This window comes from Mirounga angustirostris, unplaced genomic scaffold, assembly GCF_029215605.1.
Source record: "Mirounga angustirostris isolate CCGP_5_RB_7025 unplaced genomic scaffold, mMirAng1.0.hap1 SCAF_6, whole genome shotgun sequence".
In the NCBI taxonomy this organism is placed as follows: domain Eukaryota; kingdom Metazoa; phylum Chordata; class Mammalia; order Carnivora; family Phocidae; genus Mirounga; species Mirounga angustirostris.
This window is the reverse complement of record NW_026991714.1, coordinates 102292752-102320636: the sequence shown is the minus strand read 5'-3', so window position 1 is coordinate 102320636 and position 27885 is coordinate 102292752. Positions and strand designations below refer to the sequence as shown.

Here is a 27885-nt window from a genome sequence, read left to right as displayed (position 1 = left end):
GCTCAGGCCCTAGGACCGCTGTGGCCCTTCTGGGACAGCTGTGGTGGTCCGCTCCCTGCCCGCTGTGGTGGGATGGCTTGGGGGCGGAGGGTTCTCCAGTTGACCACAGCAACCTGAATACCTTCTTTTCTGGAGACTCGGCCTGGCGCCCCGCGCCCCCTGGCTGCCCCAGAGGCTCTTCTGCCCTTCTCCGTGCTCCCCTTCTCCCGCCTCCTGCCTGGTCGGCGCCCCCGACCGTTGGGGCTGCGGCAGCCTCTGTCCCCGCCCTGGGGACCAGGACTTTCTTGAATATTCCTTCCTTCCCGGGGAGGGCTCACCCTGTTGATTTTTCCGAGCCGCTCTCATACCTGGTCCTCCCTACAAAAGCTGGGGGGAACGCGAGGGCGGGGCGTGGGTTTTTGGCCTCCGCCGCGGCAGATGGGTAGCATGTGGCGGAGTGGAGAGCGGATTTTAAAAGCTTAGGGCAGGAGCCGAAGCGCTTGAGGCATTTCTACCCTATCGAAAAATCGTCGGGTCTGGGAAGCGACCTAGTCGGAGAAGTTCGGGCTCGACTCATCTGTTGCGCGCAGCGGTGCTGCTGGAGCCCCTAGACGCTGCCCCGGGCGCCGAGTTTCGGGCTGCTGGTTTGAGGAAGGCGGCTGTCAGATCACCCAGTCGTCGGGGCAGCTACTCTTCCTTCCCTCTTCTTCCACGAATTTTTTTAAAGGCACATGAGCTTCCCCCACCATCCCCCTTCTCTTACTCTCAGCAGAGCGTTCTGCTTTTTAAAACTCCGCATCAGTAAATCGAGTTTCGTGGTTGTGTGAGAACTTTGAGTTGGATTTCACGAATGCCTCCCAGAGGTATGTTTTAAGGGGGAGGAAGAATGGTACCATTTCTCCTATTTCTAGGAGACTGTTTTTTCCTGAATAATCGAATGTATTAAGTAGAGTTTAATTTTTTGACACATGCGTTCCGGAGAGTGAAGACTCTTTGGAATTTTGCGCTGTTTGCTTTAAGAAAGGGGTGAAGCAGCAGCTAGCTCTCCTTTTAGGAATTGATCTGAAAGGCCACAGAGACTTGCCAGTTTGAACTTAACTGTTTCTGGTTTCTCGGAGAGCTGTGGCTCTTGGACTTTCCCTTGGAATGCACTCCGAAGGGATGAAACTGCCACTACGTGAGTGGGGGAGGGGAAAAGACGTGGCAACAGTGTTCTTTCATCAGGTTTTTGCTCCTTTTTAAAAAAAAGTTTCTAGGAAGAAACTTATTTCCCCTTTTAGGTTTAGATGTGTGAATAGCTTTATGAATGAGGCTAGTCTTTTTCTAAGATAATAAGATGAAATAGTAGGAACATTGCAATTGAATTTATAAAACATTTTGAAGGGATTTTTCTGATTGAGTTTCTGTGGAGAAAATGGATACCTTAAGCAGGAAATATTCAAGAAGCTGAAAGTGAACAACTTATAATATGTGTTGCCTTCATTTGAAATTTAAATAGACATTACGTGTTTTTTCTTTAATTTTGGCTTTTAGCCTGTGAATATAATTTCAGAATCTTAAATAAGAATCTCAGATTTTACCTTTTTCTTTCTGTGGGAAGCACAGGTTTTATCACTTACCTTTAAAAGCAATGTCAGTCTTGATTTTGAAACATTATGCCTTGAATCCTGTCAGTATTTTAGATAGCTGATGGCAAATGCTTCTTATAGATTTAACATAGACTAACTAGGAAAAGGACTATGTTGTCTCTTTTTTTTAGATGGATAATGCTATTTCCTTTGACATCTTAAAATGAGTTTTATTTTGAAGTACTTAAAGCCATGACTTTGGTAAGCGGATAATTACATTGGTCATTTTGTGCCTTGGTAACTAAGGTAGTAACAGAGATAAATATATACAATTTTTAATTACTGTAGAAGAATTTAGACAGTGCAAAAGACTTTTGAAAAAAGAAAGCTTTATACCACGTAGGTGGTCCCGGTTTGCAGGTGAACCTTGGCTTTCTGATAAGGGGATTAATTAACCTTTTCTAATGCTGCAGAGTGGGTTGTATACTGACAAGCAATATCTTTCATAAGGCTATTAAGTTCAGACTCCTGCTTTTATTCCAGGGATGCAGCAGGAGTTACTCCAGGGACCCAGTGGTAAAGCTGTGAGCCTTCATTTATGTGGAAGGAATGCCTTATTTTATTTAGCAATTAAATATCAACTGGGATATAATTACTGCTCTTAGACTTGAGATACTTTCCAAGGTCATGAAATCCATTGAGAATCTGATAGAAAGTATGGATCCTGGGTCAGAAAATGGAAGTGCACAGATCTGCATGGAGTATTATGTACCATTTACAGATACTCCCCTCCCCCAACCTTGCACATCTGTAAACTGGTGTAAGAATAAAAAATAAAAGATATATGAAGTTAATCTTTAAGTACATCTAGGTATCTTGAGGCAGTATTTCTTGAATATTTCTGAAAATGGAACTGAGTTGTAAGTTTGACTAGATTTGAGTACATAGATGACAGTAATAAACTTTTGCTGAAACGGTTTTACCAAAAGTTAATAGGTTGGTGGGAGAATTGTTGAATTGCTAAATTGTCTAAGCAATCATACGTGATATTGCCTGTCCTCCCCCCTCCCTCCCCCGCTTCCCTTCCCCTCATATGTTGTAATATGTCTTTGGTTCTACTCTGAAAGTAGAAAATGCTTGAATGTAAACAAAAATAAATTGCTTAGGCCCTTGGCATGAAACTGTTACTCTTCATACAGTGAGAACTTGAATCTTATAATTAAATCATAATGGTGTGTTTATATGTACGATATAAGACTCTGTAAGAGACAAGCCAAATAAAGTGTGTATGTATATTTGTGAAACTAGTTAAAGCTTCATTCGTGTTTCTACCCAATGCAATTTATTTGTATAAATTGAAGCTTTGGTTTTCCTCTGGCCAAATATTGTGTCTTAATAAAAACTAGAAGTTCAAAAGACTTCATTAAGATTACTCCAGCAATTTTTGAACTTGATGTAATGAGAAATAATCCTTTTCTTGATGTTGCTTTGGATGATCAGTATGACTATTAGTATATTTGGTTGGACTTTGGCAAAAATACAGGATAGGAGTCATGCTTCTTACATAGTGTCATCTGTGAATGCATACTATCTTGGACTCTTTTCCTCTTCCTGCTTAGTGTTTCATATAAATATGTCCATGTTTTGGTGGTTTACATATTTTTCATTTAAATAGTAATATTGTAATATGTTAATATACTTAGCCTTTCTCTCTTGTTAGGCATTTGAGCTGTTTCTCCATAAGTAGTGCAAAGAGAAGGCTGTAATTTAGCAGTTTCTTATATCCACCTGTATAGCTACAGTAAACTTTAACCAGTTTTCTTTCTGCTTTTCTTTTTTTTTTCGGGCGGGGAGAAACAAATGACAATAAAACCTTTTATCAGTAATTTTTCCTTCCCCCCCCGAATGAATTTTCTAGGAGCATTGGACTGGCCTCTAAAAAGATTTTTTAATCTACCTGATAATAACTAAAGCACTTTATATTTTTTAAAGTGTTGTTTCATATATTATATAATTTGATCCTTAAAGTAATTTTTTTTTTTTTTTTTTAAGATTTTATTTATTTGAGAGTGAGAATGAGAGACAGCATGAGAGGGAGGAGGGTCAGAGGGAGAAGCAGGCTCCCTGCCAAGCAGGGAGCCCGATGCGGGACTCAATCCAGGGACTCCAGGATCATGACCTGAGCCGAAGGCAGTCGCCTAACCAACTGAGCCACCCAGGCGCCCCAAGTAATTTTGTAAGGTAGTTTTATATCATCCTCATTTTATAAATGAAGAAACTGAGGCTCAGAGAAGTCAAGTAATTTGCCCAAGAATATAGTAACTGTCAGAACTAGGACTTGGACCCAGGTTGTGTTTTCTGATTCACATTTCATAGTACTTCATTCTTGATAATTGATCAGGTTGAGTCTGAGGAAATGGAACAGGGAGAAAAAAAAACAATTTAATAGCATATTACCAACGTTTTATAAATGTTTTCAACAACCAGGGTTGAAATAAAGTAGGGTCCGGGGTTAACTAACTTAATCATTCCACTAAGTTTCATTTTAAAAACATAATGTGTCTCGTAGACTGTGGGAGAATCAAAAGAGTAATAAGAAACGTTCTCTAGGAGAAATGAGACATGGAAGTTACATGCCTTGCAAGCATGTTACTGACAATTTTACTTGATGTTAAATCTGAGTAACTGCTGAATGGAAACCCATATCTAGATTCACATTTTCTGCAACCATGAATTCATCTCTCCTTATTCTAGTAAATGTGACTTTATTTCATATATCTTTTCCTGAACTTGACAACTTTGAGGATCTGGCAATAGGAAAAAGAGGGAATTAAAGGCTAGAGTGAGAAGAGGGAGACTAGGGTTAAGAAAAATGGAATTTGTCCCAAAATTTATATAAATTCCTGGGCAGGGAGCTGCTCAGTGTCCATTAGGGGATATGAGGTGCCCAAATAAAACATTTTTTTTGTACATGAATATCCAACTATTCTAGACTATCCTTGCTCTATTGAGTTGCCTTTATACCTTTGCCAAAACCAAACAGACCATTTTCTGTTTCTAGATTATCTATTTTGTTCCACTGTTCTACATGTTTCATTGAAAATTCTGTTTTTGGAATATTTTGCCATCATCTCATATTCCTTACTTAAGCTTAAAAACTCTACAACGTAAAAATCTAAATTTTATGTTTCACTTGTATCCTTAGGGTGGTGAAGACAGTAAAGTTGTCTTAGCAGACCTTCCTGTGTAAATAAAAAATAGATGAAATTTGGAGCAAAAGGGATTGATGGTGGTATTGTGTCAGGTAGTAGAGCTGGGGAGTTAAACATTTGGATTTTCTCAATTTGTCTCCTCACTTCAGTGCTACTTTGACTTTTTTTTTTTAGCTTGTCTACTTACAGAAATAAAAATGTTCTATTAAATGTTTATTAAAGAAAATGCAAAAGTTGAGTGAAGATAATTGTGATACCATTTCTCAGTTGTTAACTTTTTTTTTTGAGTTCTTTTAGTTACTGTGTAAAGTTTTAAAGTGTGTGTGTGTATACAAAAGTTTTAAACTTTAGAAATTAGACTTTAAAACTTCTCACGTATATATTTACCACTCTCCAAATTAGAAAACAAACCTAGTTTTAAGAGTTTGAATCTGTAGGGTGCCTGGGTGACTCATTTGGTTAAGTGACTGCCTTTGGCTCAGGTCATGATCCTGGAATCCTGCATCTGGCTTCCTGCTCAGCTGGGAGTCTACTTCTCCCTCTGACCCCCCCCACCCCCGCCCCGTGCATTTTCTCTCTCACTCTCTCTCAAATAAATAAATAAAATCTTAAAAAAAAGAGTTTGAATCTCTAATGCTGCTTTTTATATTACTGCTGGTTTTTTAGTGCCCTAACCAATGTTAATTGACATTTATGTTATTAGATACACAAAGTTTCATTAATATAACAACTAGTTTATACAGCCAAGAGAAGACACTGCAAGGTCTTTCTTAAAATGAGAAATATATAGATTGTTAATATTTGGAAATACTAGCATTTACAAGCAACAAATAAAGCATATATAATTTAATGGTTACTTCTTTTCCCTTTTTCCTTCCACTGCCTCCATCCACTTACTTCTCCTACTCAAATTCTTAAATTATGAGTCTGCATCTGTCTGCTAGTAGACTAGGCTACTTGTTCCTTCTCACTGTCTTTGCCCAGCATCGAGGTTTCCTGGGCTTCCTACCATTCTCCAAGTCTTTTCTTTTTCCTATGTCCCTGGAGATACCCTTGGCACAAATCCATCTAAAGTTCTTGCCCCACATCCAAAAGTAATGTTTCTTAAGTGTCTTCTATGTGCCAAGTATCGTCCTAGGCACTTCCATCTAAATTACTGTTTTTTTTTTTTTTAATTACTTGCTTGTAGTCAAATTTGACCTAATATTTTGATACCTGTTTTGCTTATTTGGCTTCTTGTTAAGGGGATCACCAAATAAAGGTAGATGTTATTGATTAATCTTACTAATTGGGGGGCTTTTAATATCACTTCTGGTGGGGTGCCTGGGTGGCTCAGTCGTTAAGCATCTGCCTTCAGCTCAGGTCATGATCCCGGGGTTCTGGGATCGAACCCCGCATCGGGCTCCCTGCTCCACGGGAAGCCTGCTTCTCCCTCTCCCACTCCCCCTGCTTGTGTTCCCTTTCTCGCTGTCTCTCTCTCTGTGTCAAAAAATAAATAAAATCTATTAAAAAAATACCACTTCTGGTAAATTTTTTATATTCTGTATCCTGGGCATAAGAACCCTGACCACATTGGGAAATATGTGCATTTCTGACTAAAGTGTTTGAAATAGTTGAGAGGTATATTATACAGTTTAAAATACATAGTTTAAGAGTCAGTGAAGAATAGCACCATATTAATAATAATAAGATTCATTTCTTTCTCAAACCTCCATCAGCCTACATTTATTTGTAAAATGTTTCTGGTTTAGGGGAACTTAACTTTTCTATTTGAAACAAACTTTATTTTTTTTTTTTAAGATTTTTATTTATTTGAGAGAAAGAGCACAAGCAGGGTTAAGGTGTAGAGGAAGAGGGAGAAGCAGACTCCCTGCTGAGCAGGGAGCCCGACATGGGACTTGATCCCAGGACCCTGAGATCATGACCTGAGCCAAAGACAGATGCTTAACCGACTGAGCCACCCAGGCACCCTGAAACAAACTTTAAACATTGAGTTTAAGTTCAATTTTTTTTAACTGATAAAATTTTTTATTTCACTTTTGAATTTTTACACTTTTCCTGATTATTCCATGTAAAGTGGAAACTAGAACTGTTTAAAAGACATACACAAACCTAGTACATCAATAACTGGGGATTTTCTTTTTTGCTATGCTATTTTCACAACCACAGGTGTGCTTACTAGGCAATTTAACCATCACAGAAGTAAAAGTGAGGTAGAATACTGGTGAATTTAAACTTGCTTTAATTTTGAATCCAAATTCCAATTTAAATCTTTTTTAAAAAATGGATTAAAATATTTATTCTAAACTCTGTATCTGACATAGAAGTGGCACTTCCTGGATTTCTAACAATTAAGCCAAAAAAATTACCTTATTATTTATTTTGCCTATAAAAATATTAACTGCAAGATTAGACACACAATTAACTAGGACTCTGCATTAGACAGAAACCCAACTCATACTAACACACAGTGGAATTTATGTAAGTATTGTGGGGATAGGGAGTTGTCTTAACAATTGAGGTCAGGAATGTTATTAGACTTCAAGAATATCAGGAGCATCAGAATGTTTTCTTCTGTCTCTTGTTTATCTTCCTCTCTGTATATTTGCTTCACTTTTTATTCTTTCTAGATAAACTTCATTTACTTTTTGACCAGTGTGTCAAAACTTGGTCCATTACTTCTCCTGAGCTTTATATAATTCAGGCAAATATAATTTAATAGTGCCTGCCCTTTTTTCCTCAATTTTATTTTCAAAATTTCCAGGAAAGAACTTTGGTTACTTGGTGAGGGAAGAAGTAGCATGCTGTATAACATGACTGATGAAACTATGAGGATGAATTAAAAGTAGATTGGGGCAGTAAAAAGGGTAGAAGGGGGCAGTTTCCAGAAGAAAGAGAGTAGGGTGGTAGAGACACCATATAGGCAAAAATAGGTGTGTGTTTTTGAAATGATATTATATTCAGGTTCTTTCTGACAAGGAAAAGTTTGAATTTTGCAAGAATCTCCAAAAGACAGACTTTATAGTACTTCAGTTAAGGCTGATATCTTGATTTAGAGCTTCTTTCCAACCAAATTTCAAAATGCTGTTCAGTTGGAATTATACCAATGACTGGGTTCACTGCTCAAGTACAGAAAGCTCAAGTACACTGTGGGAAAGCTAGCATGGATTTCTGAGTTTTTGATAGAAAAGTTGGTCATAGCCATTAAAGCACTTGTCCGTCAGATTGTATGTATTAGAGATGTAGTTTACTCTCTTTGGGAGCATAAGTATGACTGGAATTCATGGTGTTAAGTTAAAACAAATGGCAATTTGCCAGAGGGATTAGAGGGAAGAACAGAAATATAACTAGTTCTATTAGTAAGTACTCTTAGTTGTCTTAGAAAATCCATCCTACTTTTATATAGGAGACATGCCAAGTCTTGATATACACCACATTGTTATAGCCTGAATTAGAAGCCTGAATTTGTGCTGGTCTTTTGCATTCACTATAAAAACTGTCAAAAAAAAAAAAAAAAAAAAAAAAGTCTAACAGTGATGTCAGGAAGACCAACAGTTGAATGTGGGATTTGTATGAGGTTAAATAAATTTAAGCTGGAGCCCTCTAGAAGATGATTTGGAACAGTTGTGGAAGCTATGGAGGGACTGTTAGAAGGAGACCTGTGGAAAATTTTTATTGTCAAAGAAAGTTTAGATTAGAATATCAAGCATTCTTTAGTTGGCCTTATTTTTAATGATTTATCTGGGAAAGACCCAAGTTTTTAAAATGTTGCAGTTTTTTTCTTGGAAGAAAAATGTTAGACTGAAAGGCTAATAGAATTATTTGCCAGATACCCTGTTCCTGGTAATTCATTAAATAACTTGTACATACAATTCAGTGAATCCTGATAACTCAAAGTTGTAAATATTTACAATGTAGTAGAACTGTTTTAAAATCTGTTCCCAGGTTTGATTGACCTGTGAGTGTGTGGGATTGGACTTTCCTGGGAGAAGAACTGTAGGAAAGTTTTGGATAAATATTATATTTTGCTATTTATTTTTATTTGTTTTCCAGAAAGATTTCTTCCATACTCTTTTTTCCTTATAGTTTCTAAAATATGATATTCATGCATATTAAACATGTGTAATGTATATGTATGTTATAAAAATTAGATAATAAGCACTCATGAACCTATCATCTAACCAAGAACCAAAATACTATCAGTAATTTATCTGTAGTGTTTCCATACTAAATTTGATGCTAGTATAAATTTATCTTTGTATCTTTGACTCCCCTTTGGCTTTCTTTTTTTTTCTTTGAGTCCAGTCTTTTTAGGGAGCTGAGATTTACCTTCCTTGCATCCTCTTTAACCCGTTTACATTCTATTTCAGGCTTGAGGATTTAGAACAAGAGACATTTGTATCTTACTATTTAAAAAATTTTTTTAAATTTATTTTTAACTAACCTCTACGAACCCATTGTGGAGCTCAAACTTACAACTTTGAGATCAAGAGTCTCATGTTCTACCGGCTGAGCCAGCCAGGCGCCCCTGTATCTTAATATTTTTGATAAAACTCCAGTGTCTTTTAGGGTGCTTGACTCTTGGGTGCTTATAATGATTTGCTTTGAAAGCTGCTGAGTGAAGATGGAAATAAATGGAAGTGAGACATCAGAAGTAAGGAAACCATTGTCTTAAAAACCTGTGATTGATAAACAACAAAAACCCTTGCTTATAAACAACTATCTAGTATTTTTTTTTTTAAAGATTTTATTTATTTGACAGAGAGAGACACAGCAAGAGAGGGAACACAAGCAGGGGGAGTGGGAGAGGGAGAAGCAGGCTCCCCGCTGAGCAGGGAGCCTGATGCAGGACTCGATCCCAGGACCCTGGGACCATGACCTGAGCCGAAGGCAGATGCTTAATGACTGAGCCACCCAGGCGCCCCCAACAACTATCTGGTATTAAAAGAGATTGGAGGAGGGGTACCTGAGTGGTTCAGATGGTTGAGGATCTGAGTCTTGATCTCAGCTCAGGTCTTGATCTCACAGACGTGAGTTCGAACCCCATGTTGGGGTCCACGCTGGGCATGGAGCCTACTTTAACCATCTGAGCCACCCAGGTGCCCCTGGGCATGGAGCCTACTTTAAAAAAAAAAAAAAAAAAAGGGCGCCTGGGTGGCTCAGTCGTTAAGCGTCTGCCTTCGGCTCAGGTCATGGTCCCAGGGTCGTGGGATCGAGTCCCGCATCGGGCTCCCTGCTCGGCAGGAAGCCTGCTTCTCGCTCTCCCACTCCCCCTGCTTGTGTTCCTGCTCTCGCTATCTCTCTCTCTCTGTCAAATAAATAAATAAATAAATCTTAAAAAAAAAAAAAGAAATTAGAGCACCTATTCACTAGAATAATTAGAAATTCAGTTATATTTTTCAACAAATAAATTGAAGTAAAATTTTACTATTTTGTTGCATTTTTATTTTTTTATTCAATTCTGAGCTCACATCAAGTGTAGAAAGCTTCATAGTTGTAAAGGTCAGTAGTAAAACCTTTTCATCATTGCTCAGAACTCATTAGTCTCATACACATACACATCTCCTTCCCCCCATCTCATTATCAAGTCCTCGGTTATACACAGTCACATGATCACCTTTACACACACACACACACACACACTCCCTCCCTCCCTCCCTCCCTCCCTCCCTCCCTCCCTCCCTCCAGACATATGCCCTTATTGGTCTAAGTTACTTTTGCTTCTCAGAACTAGAGAGATCATGTATCAGGAAGGTCTTTTGATGCTCAGATTTGGCTGTTTTCATCATTGATCAAATTTTACTCTATTAAAGGTAGAAAGCACCTTTTGTGTGATTTTAAGGGACGTTTGTATCTGGTGGTTTTCAAAGTATGATCCCCAGACAAGCAGCATCACCATCACCTAAGAACTTGTGTAAATTATCTACATGTCTCAGACCTTTAGGTGATTCTGATATAGCTAAAGTTTGAGAACCACTGCTTTATAGGGCTGTCTTCATTTGATTGGCATAGTAGTTTGGAGTAATGCTGTGTGGGTCTGAACTTTATATTGCAAATGATAGAAATCCAACTTGATGTAGTTTAAAATTCCTTAAAAAGGGAATTTAGAGGCTCCCTTTACTGGGTTGGAAGATTATTGGAGTAGCTCACAGATTGGAAGAATAGAATAATTGGAAGAATCAGGACTATGGAGCTTGGAATTGTCTATCTCTGGCTGACTTTGTTCTGTTTTTAGATTGGGCTCCTATGTGTCCTTGACAAGTGGGAAAGATCATCACAGGCAGCTCCAAATTCATATCCTACGAGCTGAGCAACTCCAGAAGGAGCTGCTTTATATCATTTCACAAACCCACCCCTCAAATGTTATGTCAGTGACTGGCTTAGCCCACATCCTATGTCTGTCTGTAAGAGGAAGGATAATAGAAAAGTGTGCTACTCTGACAGTGTAGTTCATGGCTGGATATTTGGGTTGCTTTCTTATAAACTTCCTATCTTTGTAGCAGAGAGAAATTTGGAGGCTTATATAGTTAGAATGTAGAACAGGTGTAAATGTGGATAGTATTTGTTAGCTACTTTTTTGTATTAGAGAGTAATTAACCATTTCATTAAAAGCTTACGGTGATATACATAATATGGGAGTTGATGTTTTATTATTATTGTAGGTTTATGATTTTGTATAGAGTTAATTTTTTGTCACTATAAAAGTAAATATACCCTAGGACATCTGGAAAATACAAAGAAATAGAAAAAAATTACCTAATGTTCTACTGTCCAGAAACAACTGCATTTTGGTGAATTTCTGCTGTGTATTTTCATGCATAGTTATATCATATTATGATGTTAATTTTTTTCTTTGTTTTGATCCATATGTATTTATGACTTTCTGTCAGAGTAGTGGAAACTTAATCTAATTCAATACAGATTCCACCAGGGTTGTATGATGTTAATTTATTTTGAGACTTAATTTTTTTTTTTTTAAAGATTTTATTTATTTATTTGACACAGAGTGAGAGAGCATAAGCAGGGAGAGTGGCAGGCAGGCAGAGGGAGAAGCGGGCTCTCTGCTGAGCAAGGAGCCTGATGCGGGACTCGATCCCAGGACGCTGGGATCATGACCTGAGCCGAAGGCAGCCGCTTAACCGACTGAGCCACGCAGGCGCCCCGAGACTTAATTTTTAAAAGCAATTTTAGGTCACAGCAAAATTGAGAGGATGGTGCAGAGATTTCCTATATACCCCCTGCCCCCACACATGGATAGACTCAACATCCCCCACCAGAGTGGTACATTTGTTATAATTGCTTGAATCTACATTGACACATTATAATTACCCCAAGTCCATACATAGTTTACATTACCCATTCACTCTTGGTGTTGTATAATCTGTGGATTTGGACAAATGTATGTCCAAAAATAAATGATGTATTTATCATTATGATATCTTACAGAGTATTTTCACTGCCCTAAAAATCTTGTGCTCCATCTCTTCATCCTCCCACCTCCCAACCACAGATCTTTTTACTGTCTTCGTAGTTCCAGAATGCCTTTCGTTGGAATCATACAGTACATAGCCTTTTCAGATTGGCTTTTTTTTTACTTAGAAATATGCATTTAAGATTCTTCCATGTCTTTTCATGGCTTGATAGCTCATTTCCTTTTAGCATTGAATAATATTCCGTTGTCTGGATGTACCAGTTTGTTTATCCATTTACCTACTGAAGGACATTTTGGTTGCTTCCAAATTTGGGCCATTATGAAGAAACCTAGAAATATCCATGTGCAGGTTTTTGTGTGGACATAAGTTTTCAACTTTTTTGGGTGAATACAAAGGAGAACAGTTGCCAGATTATATGGTAAGAGTGTGTCTGATTTAAGAAACTGCCAAACCATCTTCCAAGATGGCTTTACCATTTTGCCTTCTCACCAGCAATGAATGTGAGTTTCTTAATTTTTAAATTTTGTGTTTTCATTTAAATTCGCAAGTTAAAGGATATACTCATTTTAAGTTCCTTGACATGTTTATAGCACCATCATTAGATATTTTTAATTGTGAATTTGTTAAATTTAATTATTCATTTGAAGGACAAAAAATGGGTCTTTGATAACTGAGTGAACTTTTTAAACTATTTTTAGTTCTTTTGTGACTTTGCATTCTTTTTTTTTTTTAAGATTTTATTTATTCATTTGAGAGAGAGTGAGCGAGAGAGAGAGCATAAGCAGGGGGAGAGGCAGAGGGAGAGAGAGAGAAGCAGACTCCCCACTGAGCTGGGAGTCCGACGTGGGGCTCGATCCCAGGATCTTGGGATCATGACCTGAGCTGAAGGCAGATGCTTAACTGACTAAGCCACCCAGGCACCCCGACTTTCTGCATTCTTAATTGACTTTACTATTAATATCTTAGTGTTTTTCTTATTGATTTGTATGAGCTCCTTAAATGAGCTCCATTTTCTTTAGTTTCCTAATTTGTAGTTTTTAGGGTTTTTTTGTTTTGTTTCATTTTGTTTTGTTTTGTTTTGTTTTGTTTTGTTTTGTTTTGTTTTGTTTTGATAGAGCAGGGCGAGGGAGAGAGAATCTCAAGCAGGCTCCATGCTCAGCACAGAGCCTGACATTGGGCTCAATCTCAGGACCCAGAGATCATGATCTGAGCCAAAATCAAGAGTCAGACACTTAACCAACTGAGCCACCCGGGCGTCCTGTTTATGGGGTCTTTAAAAAACACATATAAGCCTAGATTATTTTGTGTATTTAAATTCCATCTGGCTTTTGATAGGTTATTTGTTTTATCTTTTTTAAAGTTGAGAGAGTCTTTTCTCCTTTTAGAGATCTAGTAACTTTTCTGTTACTTTTTGTTGGTTATAGCTCTTTAGTCGATCTAGAATTTATTTTGAAGCATGATGTAAGGTAAAGGTATATTTGTTCTTCATGTGATTAATGCCTTGATGTTCTATGTAAGTCTATCATTGTTAAAATGCAGTTTTCAAACTTTAGTGATTTCTGTAGGCTAGTGGTTCTTGATTCATTGAGGGATTTAAGGACATTGAAAGATGACAAAAAAAACTTGAGTTACAAAATAATATTTTAGCTATGAAAAAATAACCTCTTGCCTGACAAATCTAAACTTTCTTATCAGAGTTTAACATTTAGACAGCATTTCTGATTAGCCTTTTGTTAGTATGGCAAAAGCATTTGTATTTTCTGGAAATAACATTTAATCATGAAGAAAATTATGGCAGAAATCTGTATAAACAGTGAGAAGATTCTAGACTTTTCAGACAGCCCAGGATTTTGAAAAAGCCTTGTGCTTTGGCTGGAGCCCAGGAGAGGAAGTGTCTGCATCTGCTGCATTCTAGAAGCCTTCCCAAAGAGTTACTGTAAAGCAGCCAAGAGAGCAGTGTATTTCACTACTGTGTGGTTCTGGAAGTATCTGGAAGCTTGTGGCAGACTTGAGGGAGAAGAATGTCAGTTTCTGTGGTGATCTGTTTTTTATTGAGATTCAAGAAGGGGAAAGGGTTTTTGTTTTTGTTTTGTTTTTGTTTTTTGTTTGTTTTGGCGGAGTAGGGAGCTTTCCAATGTGGACTTGAACCTGTTGGTTTAAGTGAAGTCACTTGGAAAGAGTCAGAAATGCCTGCTCAAAGAAGGATAGGGAGACAAGAAGATGAACTAATGGGAGCCTGTTACTGGGCAAAAAGTACTGTAATAGTAACTTACTCTTCTGTAAGGTAATAAGGAGGACTTAAAAATCGATGTATGTGATGGTGAAGGAGCAAGAAAAGAGTGTTATCAGGACATTTGGGAAAGAAGAGTAAAATCTTTCTGATGGTTAGATAATATTTGCACCTGCCGTGAAGAATTTGTTCTAGAAAAGTCAGTGCTACCAGGGACAAAGGAAAAACCTCAACACTAGGTCATTTGAGAGAAATTACTAGCCTAAATCAACAGGGCTGTTTATTCTTTTTGGATTCTGTACTTTTTAAAAATAACAGCTTTATTGAGATATAATTCATGTACCATACAGTTCACCCATTTAATGGTCATGATTCAGTGGTTTTCAGTACTGTTACTGTGTTCTTCAACCATCAGTCACCACAGTCAATTTTAGAACGTTTTCATCACCCCAAAAATCTGTAACTTTTTTTTTTTTTTTGAGTAGGTTCCATGCCCAGCGTGGAACCCAACCAACTGAGCCACCCAGATTCCCTGAAATGTACAACTTTTATAATTGAACTTATTTTATTTTTATTTTTTTATTTTTTTAAAGATTTTATTTATTTATTTGACAGAGACACAGCGAGAGAGGGAACACAAGCAGGGGGAGTGGGAGAGGGAGAAGCAGGCTTCCTGCTGAGCAGGGAGCCCGACGCGGGGCTCGATCCCAGGACCCTAGGATCATGACCTGAGCCGAAGGCAGACCCTTAACGACTGAGCCACCCAGGCGCCCCTGTAATTGAACTTATTTTAAAATTGAAAGCCATGTAGGGAAAACATGGAACAAGTTAGGAATTTAAAGGATAAATCGGTGGCTCTGAAAACTATTTTTTCCCTTTAAAACATATTCTAACATTTCAGAATGAATTTTGGTAATGTTAAAGTTAAGTTACTTTATTTTTTATATATATATATTTTAAGATTTTATTTATTATTTATTTGACAGAGACACAGTGAGAGAAGGAACATAAGCAGGGGGAGTGGGAGAGGGAGAAGCAGGCTTCCTGCCGAGCAGGGAGCCCGATGCGGGGCTTGATCCCAGGACCCTGGGATCATGACCTGAGCCAAAGGCAGACGCTTAACCGACTGAGCCACCCAGGCACCCCTAAATTAAGTTACTTTAATGAAGTAGTATATTTTTATGGGAAATTCATAGTTTAGATGTAGATAACAGAAAACTTATTTTTCAGGCTATATGGAAGAGTTACTATCTAATCACTCTAATTATAGTAGTAACTAAGGAGAAAACAAACTTGGGTTGAATTTTTAAGTATAAATTATCAGGTGATAACAAACCTTTATATTTTTCTTTAACATGAAATATAAAGTTAGTATTTATATGAAAAATAAGATAGTAGGTCTTAATTAAATTATTAAATGAATTTATAAGAATTAACAACAGTCTGTGGGCAATCTTTGTGTCTGACTTACGTTTTGGTTATAGGAAAAATCAGTTAGGAACTTTTCCTACCCTACTTTTTGTTGTTGTTATAATGGCCATATTTCTCTTGTAGGTGTGTGAACCTGAAAAATTAAGTCTTCCAAGATGATCTGGTGTATTTTAATTGTAGGGATTCTGCTTCCCCAGTCTTTGGCCCATCCAGGCTTTTTTACTTCAATTGGTAAGTCTTACTATTTTTTGGTTTGTATTGATCTTGCATTTAAAATTTTCCATTTTTTTAGTGTTTGGTTTTTTTTTTAAGATTTTATTTATTTATTTGAAAGAGAGAGCGATACAGTGAGAGAAAGAACACAAGCAGGGGAGTGGGAGAGGGAGAAGTAGGCTTCCCGTCGAGCAGGGAGCCCGATGCGGGGCTCGATCCCAGTACCCTGGGACCATGACCTGAGCCGAAGGCAGACGCTTAACGACTGAGCCACCCAGGCGCCCCTAGAGTTTTTTTTTTTTTTTTTTAAGATTTTATTTATTTGACAGCGAGAGAATTGAATAAGTGAGGGGAGTGGCAAGGGAGAGGGAGATGAGCAAAGGAGAGGGAGAAGTAGGCTCCCTCTTCAGCAGGGAGCCCGATGCGGCTTGATCCCAGGACCCTGGGATCATGACCTGAGCTGAAAGCAGACGCTTAACAGACTGAGCCACCTAGGCACCCCATTTTTTAGTGTTTTTAAATCAGTAAAAACAAATACAGTATATTCCCAGAGACTGAAGCATTGATTTGGTTCCTTCCCCTCTACAAGTCTCTCTCTTTAAAATTTAATTAAAAAATTCTTTTCTGATTACAAAAGCAGCACATTTTCAGGTTAGAACTTAAGAAAATTTAGAAAAGCATACCAAGAAAATTCTTTGTTAATGAGTCTACTCAGCAAATAATTTAAGTCTTTTTTTAATGCACAGATATAAATAATACATTGCACATTATTTCATAACCTGCTTTTTCCATTTAAGAATCTACTATGAACACAAGTTATTTTTTTCTACAGCATAATTAAAAAAATCTTTGAAAGTATTACTAAAATAGCATATGGTTAAAGAAGAAACAAACAAAAATACATAGAATGTAAGACTTCCACATGTCCTCTTTCCCCCAGAAATACTTTTCATGTTTGATGTGTATCCTTTTATATTTTCCTATATGCACACTTCATCTGCCTTAAGTGAGATGTTTTCCTTCATGCTGTTAACCAGTTTTACCCTTGTGTGATAGTAGTGCTAACTAAAACACAAGTATTATATTTATGACATACAATTTTAGGATATAAAATGATGAGTCTTCTTATCCCATTATAAATAACTAAACATGGATGATTTGAATATCATTTGTGAAATATATCTTTTGTTAGTGTGGTTTTAGTTTATTGAATACAAAATTAATTCTAGTTAGTCTCAAGAACAAAAAAAGATGAGAGCAGAGGTAGGGAAGAAGAAAAAGTAGTGTTGTTTTGTAATTTAAAAATAAATTTTTAGATCAGTTTGCCCGTATGGTCCAATTTGCAAAATGAAGTAGCTTGAAAATTAGAACTGGAACACAGTTGTCTTTGTTTATCTAGTTAAAAAAGAAAAAAGAAAGATGTTTTCTCCAGCATATCTGTGTCTAATACCAGTTAAATCTTCTCAAAGAATGAAGCATTCTTGGTCATTTTTAAATTATTCTAAAGTACTTGTGTTGACCAATGTAGATATTTGATAACCTTCCTTTCTCCTTCTAGGTCAGATGACTGATTTGATCCATACTGAGAAAGATCTGGTGACTTCTCTGAAAGACTATATTAAGGCAGAAGAGGATAAATTAGAACAAATAAAAAAGTAAGCAAAGTGTTCTACTTACTATGATTCTGACTCCACCTGGATGTTTTCGTTCTAGAGCTAAAACATTCTTTGAGTGGAAATGGCAGCCACCTGTCTTAAAAGCTGGCTGAAATGGGTAAAATAGGAGCACAGAAAACAAAGAGTTAGGCCTGGGCCAAGAGTTTAGGTAAAGGAACATGGATTGAGATAAGGATATAAATGGGTATGGGTGTTGACTGACATTTTCTAAAAATGGTTGTTAATATCTTCTGTCTTCCTCTTACCTCCCTAATCAAGTCATCTTCTAGAGCAGTTTTCCAGTTCTATTAATCCTTCACTCCTATGGTTCCATTCTAGAGATTACAGTGATAAGTATTGTTAATTATTAATTGATATAGTTTTTCCTTACCTGCTAATTTATTTTTAACTGACTCAGGCTCAGAGTTAATCCTGATGTGAGAATTCCTGCCTTTTGTTTAGTGAGTAACTGAATATTCAGGGTTTTTTTGTTTGTTTTAAAATATAGTTTTTAGGTACTGAATGTAAAATTTTGGTATAAGTTTGATTTAAATGAACATGTAACTGAATTTCGATTGGGCTCATTTGTACTTTATAATAATCAATTATTTGGCTCTAAGGACCTGTGGGGAGATGAATTTTTAGACCCTTAGTAGAGGTATGCAATCACACCTTTTCTAAGATAGGTTCCATTTACTGTAACCATTTGAGAGAAACAAAACTAAAAGAAAAGGACTTGTTATATTTTTATTTTACCAAGCTAGATTTTACCCGTAACAGTCTTGCTTTTTAAAAAAACCTATAGTTTTTTTTTTTTTTTTAAGATTTTATTTATTTGACAGAGACACAGCGAGAGAGGGAACACAAGCAGGGGGAGTGGGAGAGGGAGAAGCAGGCTTCCTGCGGAGCAGGGAGCCCGACGCGGGGCTTGATTCCAGGACCCTGGGACCATGACCTGAGCCGAAGGCAGACGCTTAACGACTGAGCCACCCAGGCGCCCCTAAAAAACCTATAATTTTTAATAAAAAAGAGTTTTTGAATATAGTTTTTACTCAGAAACCTCTAATCTAGTCTTTTTTCTTTTTCTGAGTGGTTTATTAAATTGAATTCTTCCTTAAGTGTATGTGTGCTCCATTTATGTCTTACGTGTATAGATGGGCAGAGAAGTTAGATCGACTAACCAGCACAGCGACAAAAGATCCAGAAGGCTTTGTTGGGCACCCTGTAAATGCATTCAAATTAATGAAACGTCTGAACACTGAATGGAGTGAGTTGGAGAATCTGGTCCTTAAGGATATGTCAGATGGTAAGTCAGATGGTAAGACTAAGGAGCCAAAAAAAGTAAGACAATACTGCTGCCACGTGTGGAAGTGCCAATACTAATAAATTCATTTCCCAGAACATCAAGTGTTCAGTGTTGTAATAACTAAATTGTTGCAGGGGTGTGTTTGGTTTGACTGGAGTTAGTCTAGATCCTGAATTCCTCGATGTAAAAAAAAACTGGAAACAAAAATAACTTTAGTGTAAAAAAAAAAAAAAGTAATTTCTGTTGTTGGTGACTAGCATTGGTACTTTTTGCTTGAAATTTATAAAAGTGAATCAGTTATTTGGCATATAGCTTCATTTCTGAGAGTAATCCTTTCCATTTTAGGATTACCTTCAGATTTCAAAAATTTATGGATAAATCTCTATCTTCTCATCAATTGTTAATGTATTGGGAGTGGTACTATAAGGAAAAGTGTTAGCTGTGTTCTACGTAGTATTTTGAATCTTAAACTTCTTTTAGACCGTAAATTTAAAAACTAAGACTGCAAACAGTAACAATGAAGGTCTTTCTAATTAAAACAAAATTGTATTTGGAGAATTGAGGTGTTTTAGATATTTTAGTAACAGACACAGAAAACTAAGTCTGGAGTCTAAGAACTAGAGGGAATATGCTTAGACATAATATTTGTTCAGTGACTGAAGGTGGAATGAAAAAAAGCAAGAAAGAGGGAGAGAGTTGAGTTAGCTATGTAAATGAAAATACTCCAAGGGTGCTTATGAGTGTTTCTGAGCAGTAAACTATTGTACATAGGACAGGAAGCCTTGAGGAGAAAAATCAAGGCAGGCACTTGTGAAAACTTCATTGTGAGAGGGAAATACCAGTGATTATTTGCTCTCTTATATAGCACTATGAGAACATTTTTAAAGTCCTGTATGTGTGTGTGCACACACATATACACATTTATTTATTAATTTAAAAAAATTCTCAAGTAATGATCTTTATGACCTAAGTTCTTTTATAAGGTAAACCTTGAGACTTTGACGTTTTAATCTGTGGTAGTCATCCCATAGTGCTATAATACATGTATTTTTCCACTTTTTTATTGGATTGGATTTAAGCAACTTCTTGGTTTTTATTTTGGGTCATAAAAAAATCTGTAAAACTTGTAAAATTCCATGTGGAGATTGTGATTAAGAGTTGGTCTTAAAACTAAAGAATATGCTTAGTATGAACTTTAACCCTCTCCTAGCTACTTGTTCATTTGTACATTTTCATTAACATAAAAATGCCTGGCCTTTTGCTGAGCAAAATACAGTTGATTATAAGTAAATGAGAGGGGAGGGAAGTTTCATACCTAACTTTTATTTGCAAATGATGAACCTTATATGATTAAAATTTTAAATAACTTTTTGTTTTTGTTTTTTTTGGTTCCTTAAGGAGTATTTAGCATCTGTTCTCCTTAGGGGTTATATAATTATCAGTAATTAGTTTGTTAGTTTGGTTTTTGCTATATTTTATATAAAACTTTTTAAAATTAAGATTAGATTTTATATAGAGCAAATCTTGATCACTATATTCAGTAATTTAACAGATCTAAATATATTTTAATAAATGAGTTCACTTGATAATCTTAAATATATAATTAATCTCTCTCTTTCCGCCTCAAAGGATTCCACCAAACTTTATATATTTACATATTTATATAATGTGTGACACATGGAAGAAGAAAATAGAACTTTCTTTAAGCACATATATTTTATTTACCATCTGTTATCTGAAAGTATAATTGGTTGCCAGTGGGTGTCATTTTCAAATCCGTAAATCCATTCATTTTTCAAGCTTGGTGGAGGCTATATTGTGTAACTAGAAACTCAGTTATGTTGATCTTTACCTAATATGATACGATTTATGCAATGACTTCAGATTACTTAAGTGACATTAGGATTTGGGAAGTTTGAATAAATTAGAGGCATTTCAAGTCTTAGTGTATTTAGTTTTTTTCTTGTTGAGCATGCAGAACTTTCATGGTATGGTAGAAAATTATAATAAAATCAATTTTGAAAAATCCTTATAAACACTGTATATTGCAAATTGGAAGTCTGTGAGGTTCTAGAGTCTTTCTTTTTCTTTTTTTTTTTTTCTTTTCTTTTCTTTTTTTTAAATTTCAAGGCTTTATCTCTAACCTAACCATTCAGAGACAGTACTTCCCTAATGATGAAGATCAGGTTGGGGCAGCGAAAGCTCTGTTGCGTCTCCAGGACACCTACAATTTGGATACAGACACCATCTCAAAGGGTAATCTCCCAGGTAAGAATTCTTGTAGTATATAAAACATTTATTACCTAGTTCTATTCAGTTCATTAGAGCGTTAATCTAAAAGAAAACTTTTATATTTTAGGACTTTTAACATTAGTTTATTTCATAGTCTTTGAGGACAAAACAGCACTCTCTTTCCCTAGGACTTAATAGTTGTGGATAAGTTTATAGCTTGTTACTGTGAAAGCTTAATATTATAGGGACTTAATTTTAGGCATTTTTTAAAAAAAGATTTTATTTATTTATTTGACAGAGAGATAGAGAGCACAAGTAGGCAGAGTGGCAGGCAGAGGGAGAGGGAGAAGCAAGCTCTCTGCTGAGCAGGGAGCCGGATGCGGGGCTTGATCCCAGGACCCCAGGATCATGACCTGAGCCGAAGGCAGCCACTTAACCAACTGAGCCACCCAGGTGCCTCAATTTTAGGCATTTTTAACCTGGAAAAAGAAACAATCAGTTTTCCTCATGTTTTTTTTTTTTTTTAGAACATCCAATGTTTGTATGTAAAGTTATAAAGGAATTGATAATCAAAGTTTATATGTTCAATAATTTAAAAACCAAGACATACTGTGTACACAGATTTTTAAAGTGTTCTGTAATATGGACCATCCTGCTTTATGACCTATTTTTGGCAAAACCTTTTATTTAGGTTACAGCAGGTTTCATGATAATTTGCTTTAAAAATCTTTTATTGAACAAAAAGTATATAACAAAATTTACCATCTTAATCACTTTTAAATGTGTGGTTTAGTGGCACCAAGTACATTCACACTGTCATGCACCCATCACCAGCATCCATCCCCATAACTCTTCTCATCTTGTAAAACTAAAACTGTACCCGTTAAACAGTAACTCCCCATCCCCTACTTTCCCCAGCCCCATCATTTTGCTTTGTGTCTATGATTTTGACTATTCTAAGTACCTCATATAAGTGGAATCATACAGTATTTGTTTTTTTGTGATGAGTTTATTTCACTTAGCATAATGCTCTCAAGCGTCATCCACATTGTAGAAGATGTCGGAATTTCCTTACATTTTAAGGCTGAATAGTAATGTGTTGTGTGTGTGTGTGTATGTATATATATATATATGTATTGCTTATCCGTTCATCCATCAACATTTTGCTTATCCTTTCATCCATCAACAGGACACTTGAGTTGCTTCCATGTGTTAGCTAGTGTGAACAGTGTTGTTGTGAACATGGTTGTGCAAATATCTCTTCAAGACCCTGCCTCCCATTCTTTGGGTATATACACAGAAGTGTAATTGCTGAATCATATGGTAATTCTATTTTTAGGTTTTTGAGGAACTGCCATACTATTTTCCATAGTAGGTACACTATTTTACATTCCCACCAACAGTGCACAAGGGTTCCAAATTCTCCACTTCCTCTCCAATACTTGTTATTTTCTCCTTTTTTTTTAAAAAAACATCTCCATCCCTTCACTTTCAGTCTGGATGTATCTTTAGGTTCAAAATGAGTCTCTTGTAGACAGCATATGGATGGGTCCTGTCTTTTTATCCAGTCTGCAACCCTGTGCCGTTTTATGGGAGTGTTTAGGTCATTCACGTTGAGAGTGATTATTGAAAGATATGAATTAATTGTCATCATGTTGCCTGTGAAGACATTGTTTTTATAGATTGTCCCTATAAATTTCTGTTGTAGATCACTCTTGGGGTCTTTCTCCTTTTATAGAACCCCCCTTAATATTTCTTGCTGGGCCGGCTTAGTGGTCACATATTCTTTCAGTTTCTGCCAGTCGTGGAAGCTCTCCATCTCTCCATCCATTCTAAATGAAAGCCTTGCCGGATAAAGTATTCTTGGCTGCATGTTCTTCCCATTTAGTACCCTGAATATGTCTTGCCAGGCCTTTCTGGCTTGCCAGGTCTCTGTGGATAGGTCTGACGTTATTCTGCTGTTCCTCCCTCTGTACGTAAGGAATCTCTTCCCCCTAACTGCCCTTAAGATGGTTTTCTTGGTTCTAAGATTGCAAGTTTTACTGTTACATGCCGGGGTGTTGGCCTGTTTTCCTTGATCTTAGGAGGGGTCCTCTCTGCCTCTAGGACTCGAATGTTTGTTTCATTCCCCAGATTAGGGAAGTTCTCAGCTACGATTTGCTCAAATACATTTTCTAGTCCTCTCTCTCTCTCCACTCCCTCCGGGATTCCAATTATTCTGACATTGGAATGCTTCATGGTGTCACTTATTTCTCTGATTCTATTTTCATGGATTCTGCATTGTTTTTCCCTGGCCTCCTCTTTTCCCTTTTTATCTATTATACTGTCTTCCAGGTCACTTATTCTCTCTTCTGCCTCAGTTACCCTAGCTGTTAGATTATCTAGATTGGATTGGATCTCATTGATAGCATTTTTAAGTTCTGCCAATTCACCTTTTATTTTTGCCCTTAGAGACTCTATGTTGCCATTAATTGATTTCTCCATTCTTGCCATTGTCTTCACAATTGCTAGCCTGAATTCCATCTCCGACATCTTGGTTATATCTGCATCCATTTGTAAATCTGCAGCATAAGTCATAATCTCTGAGTCTTTTCTATTTTGGGGGCTCCTCCTGCTAGTCATTCTTTTGACGGGTGTTTGAGGGAATGTATAGAGTCCAAATTATTGACCAGAACCCAAGCAAGATGCACCTGTTTTCTTGGGACCTTAGGGTTGCTGGCCTCTTGTTTTCCCAGCCTGTCTTCTGCGAGAGGGGCCTGCCGTGCTGTTCCTCAGGCAACCCTGTTCGGGCGGAGTTGCCCTGCGCCCCTGTGGCGAGGGATGGGCTCAGTGGGAATCAGTTTTGGGGGCTTTTGTTCTCTGGTGGCTTTCCCTGGCAGCTTTCTGCGTCTCTTCCGCGAGTCAGAGCAGAAGAGACCGTTTCCAACCCTCTGCCTCAGAGCAGAGAGACCACAGTCTGTTCTTCAGTGAGCTCTCCAGGCCACACTGCCTCCGTTTCTGTCCGTGCTGCTATAAACTGCAGTGTCCTGGGTTGTGCGCCCCTCCGCAGCGCCCCCAGTCCTGACTCCAGGTCAGGGCACGTCTCTGCCCTTTGTGCTTCTAAAACCGCCAGCTACTCCCAGTTCGCGCGCGCGACCCCGCTGCTCCGGGTTTCCCTCCCAGGGGCTGCAGTTCACAGGCGCGACCCCGCCGCTCCGAGTTTCTGCCCCTGGGGCTGCCCTAAAGTCCTTTCCCCGCCGCTACCGGTCTGCAAGTCTGTGCCCTGTCCGCAGCGCGCAAGCCTGTCGCTCACCGATGGTGTAGGATCCCCACAGCCAGGCACCCTCCCGCTGCTGTTTATCCTCCGATATCTGCCCCCAGAATCACGGCTCCCCGCTTCGTACCTCAAAACCAACCGCCTGCGATATTCTGTTTGTAGAGATCCAGATCTTCTTACATCTCAGGCTGGTTTTGTGGGTGCTCAGAGTGGTCTGGTAGATATCCAGCTCAATTCTGGGGACCAGTTGAAATAGGGTCCCCTACTTCTCTGCCATCTTTCACTCCGCCTTGACTATTCTTTTTCAAGATTGTTTTGACTATCCCTTGAGATTACATATGAATTTTAGGATAGGTTTTTCTATTTCTGCAAAGAATGACATTGGGATTTTGATAGGGATTGTATTGAATCTGTAGATCAGTTTGGGTAGTATTGCCATTTTAATAGTATTCAGTTTTCCAATTCATGAACATGGGATGTGTTTCCATTTTTTTATGTCTCCTTTTATTTCAACAGTGTTTTGTGGTTTTCATTGTATAAGTCTTTCACCTCATTGGTTAAGTTAATTCCTAAGTATTTTATTCTTAGAATTGTTTTAGTGGGGATGCCTGGGTGGCTTAGTCAGTTAAAATGTCTGCCTTTGGCTTAGGTCATGATTCCAGGGTCCTTGAATCAAGCCCCAGATCGGGCTTCCTGCTCAGTGGGGAGTCAGCTTCTCCTTCTGCCCCTCCCCTCCTCTTCTCTCTCTGTGTCTCTCTCTCAAATAAATAAATAAAATCTTCAAAAAAAAATTGTTTTAGTAGTTTTCAGATTATTCATTGTTAGTATATAGCGATGCAACTGAGTTTTGTGTGTTGACTGTTGTCTGCCACTTTGCTGAATTTATTAGCTATAATTTATTAGCTATAACAGTTTGTGTGCGTGTGTGTGTGTGTGTAGTCTTTAGGGCTTTCTGCATAGAAGATAATATAATCTGCAAAGAGAGATCATTTTACTTTTTTTCCAATTTGGCTGCCTTATATTACTTTTTCTTGCCTAATTGCTCTGGCTAGAGCTTCCATACTAAGTTGAGCAGAAGTAGTGAAAGTGGCCATCCTTGTTTTTGTTCTTGATCTTACAGTCTTTCACCATTGTATATATTTGCTGTAGATTTTTCAAGTATATCTTTTTTATGTTTAGCTAGTTTCTTTTTACTCCTAGTTTGTTGAGTGTTTTTTATTGTAAAAAAGTGTTGAATTTTGTCAAATACGTTTTCTGCATCAGTTGAGATGATCATGTGTTTTTTCCCCTTTATTCTGTTAATGTGGTGTATTACATTGATCAGTTTTCATATGTTGAGACATCCTTGTTTTCCAGGAATAAATTCCACTTGGTTATGGTGTATAATCCTTTTAACATGCTGCTGAATTCTATTTGCCAGTACTTGAGGATTTTTCGTCAGTATTTGTAAGGGACATTGGTCTGTAGTTTTCTTGTAGAGTCTTTGGTTTTGGTGTAAGGGTAATGCTGGCCTCGTAGAATGAAATAGGAAGCATTCCCTCCTCTACAGTTTTTTGTAAAAGTTTGAGAAGGATTGGTATTAGTTCTTTAAATGTTTGGTAGAATTCTCCAGTGAAGCCATCAGGTCCAGGGCTTTTCTTTGTCAGGAGACTTGATTACTGAATTAGTCTCCTTACTAGTTAGTTATAGGTCTATTCGATTTTCTGTTTCTTTCTTAGTCTTGGTAGGCTTTTTGTTCCTAGGAATTTGCTCATTTCATCTAGGTTATCCAATTTGTTGGTGTACATTTTTCATACTACTCTCTTGTAATCCTTTGTATTTTTGTAGAATCAGTAGTAATATCCCTTCTTTCATTTTTGATTTTAGTAATTTGAATCTTCTCTTTTTTTCTTAGTCCATGTAGCTAAAGGATTATCAATTTTCTTGATCTTTTCTAAGGACCAACTTTTGGGTTCATAACTTCTATTTTTTTTATATTCTACTTAATTTATCTCTAATATTTCCTTTTTTCTGCTAGCTTTGGGTTTAGCTCTTGTTTTTCTAGTTTCTTAAGTTGTAAAGTTAGGTTGTTGACTTGAGATCCTTATAGCTTTTTTTTTTTTAAGATTTTATTTATTTGACAGAGAGAGACACAGCGAGAGAGGGAACACAAGCAGGGGGAGTGGGAGAGGGAGAAGCAGACTTCCCACTGAGCAGGGAGCCTGATGCAGGGCCCGATCCCAGGACCCCGGGATCATGACCTGAGCTGAAGGCAGATGCTTAACGACTGAGCCACCCAGGCACCCCTCCCTATAGCTTTTTAATGTAAGCGTTTACATTACATCTCTTTCCACTGCTTTCACTGTGTCCTATAAGTTTTGGTATTTTGTGAGTTTGTTTTCATTTGTTTTAAAGTATTTTCTAATGTTCTCTGTGATTTCTTTTTTGTTCCATTGGTTGTTTTAAGAGTGTGTTGTTTCATTTCCACAAATTTTAAAATTTGCTAGTTTTACTCGGGTTACCGATACCTGACTTCATGCAGTATTTTACTTCTGTTATCTCTCACTTTTTCTATGAGTATATGGCTTACTGTCGTTACTATCTCCTTGTCATTATTAGCTGGAGAAATATGTTACCTCTATCTTCATATTGAAATTGATTTCCTCAGTAAGAATATACAGTGGGATGAGGTACTTGTTAGGATGTTTTCTTGCTCATCTCTCTTTATTTGGGGTGAATATCAAGTGGCAATGCTAACCATGGTACAACAATATTAAATAAAATTTCCATTAAGTTGGTACATAATTCCATTATTTTCTGTTTCTACTAATATAACAGTTCTGATAAGATCATAACCTTATCTTTAAAAATTGGTTTCTGGTATGAAACATGAATTCATTTAATAGATATTGACTATATAATATGTACCAACCATTCTTTCAGGTTCTAGAGATGCAATAATGAATAAGACCAATACAGCTCTTGCCCTTAGAGTACTTATATTCTTATGATATAATATGAACACCTGGGTGAGGATAATTTAGGATACCATGAAAGCATATAGAAGGAAACCTAATTCTGTACTTGATAAGAGGCATAATGTAAGACTTCCTGGAAGACACATTAAAAAAAATTGGGGATATAATAGATAAGGAATTAACCAGGAAAATGTAGAAAAAAGTGGGCATGAGAAAAGTATTCCAGAGAGAATGTGTATATAAAAGCTAGAGAGGAGAGAGTGTATTATTTCAGATATCTTAACAAGTAGTTTGTTCAAGAGGTGAGTGTATGAGTGGTGGGAATGGGGGTTTGGTTTTGTGAGTAGTGAGAGACGAGGCTAGATAGGTTAAGCAGAAGCCATCTCTTGAAGGGCTTTGTAAGACATGTGGAG

At 37.3% G+C, this 27885-nt stretch overlaps 1 protein-coding gene and 2 non-coding genes across 6 annotated transcripts in view; 1 reads left to right on the top strand and 2 right to left on the bottom strand.

Annotated features, from left to right (window-relative positions):
- Positions 1-27885, top strand: part of P4HA1 (prolyl 4-hydroxylase subunit alpha 1) — a 97479-nt gene that overhangs the window by 15691 nt on the left and 53903 nt on the right. For 3 of the 4 annotated variants that reach the window (XM_054508212.2, XM_054508210.2, XM_054508209.2), the window contains 4 exons: positions 15977-16084; positions 17625-17721; positions 18876-19027; positions 21158-21295. In XM_054508212.2, coding sequence (XP_054364187.1) covers positions 16009-16084; positions 17625-17721; positions 18876-19027; positions 21158-21295 — 463 coding nt within the window. In that variant the 5' untranslated portion in view covers positions 15977-16008. Of the gene's footprint in view, positions 1-326; positions 843-15976; positions 16085-17624; positions 17722-18875; positions 19028-21157; positions 21296-27885 lie in introns of those variants that run through there. The other variant, XM_054508211.2, reaches the window with a different exon arrangement.
- LOC123847270 (small nucleolar RNA U2-30) lies at positions 10222-10291 on the bottom strand. The gene has a single exon (XR_006791509.1). It is a non-coding gene; the product is annotated as a small nucleolar RNA U2-30 (small nucleolar RNA).
- LOC123847274 (small nucleolar RNA U2-19) lies at positions 10482-10553 on the bottom strand. The gene has a single exon (XR_006791512.1). It is a non-coding gene; the product is annotated as a small nucleolar RNA U2-19 (small nucleolar RNA).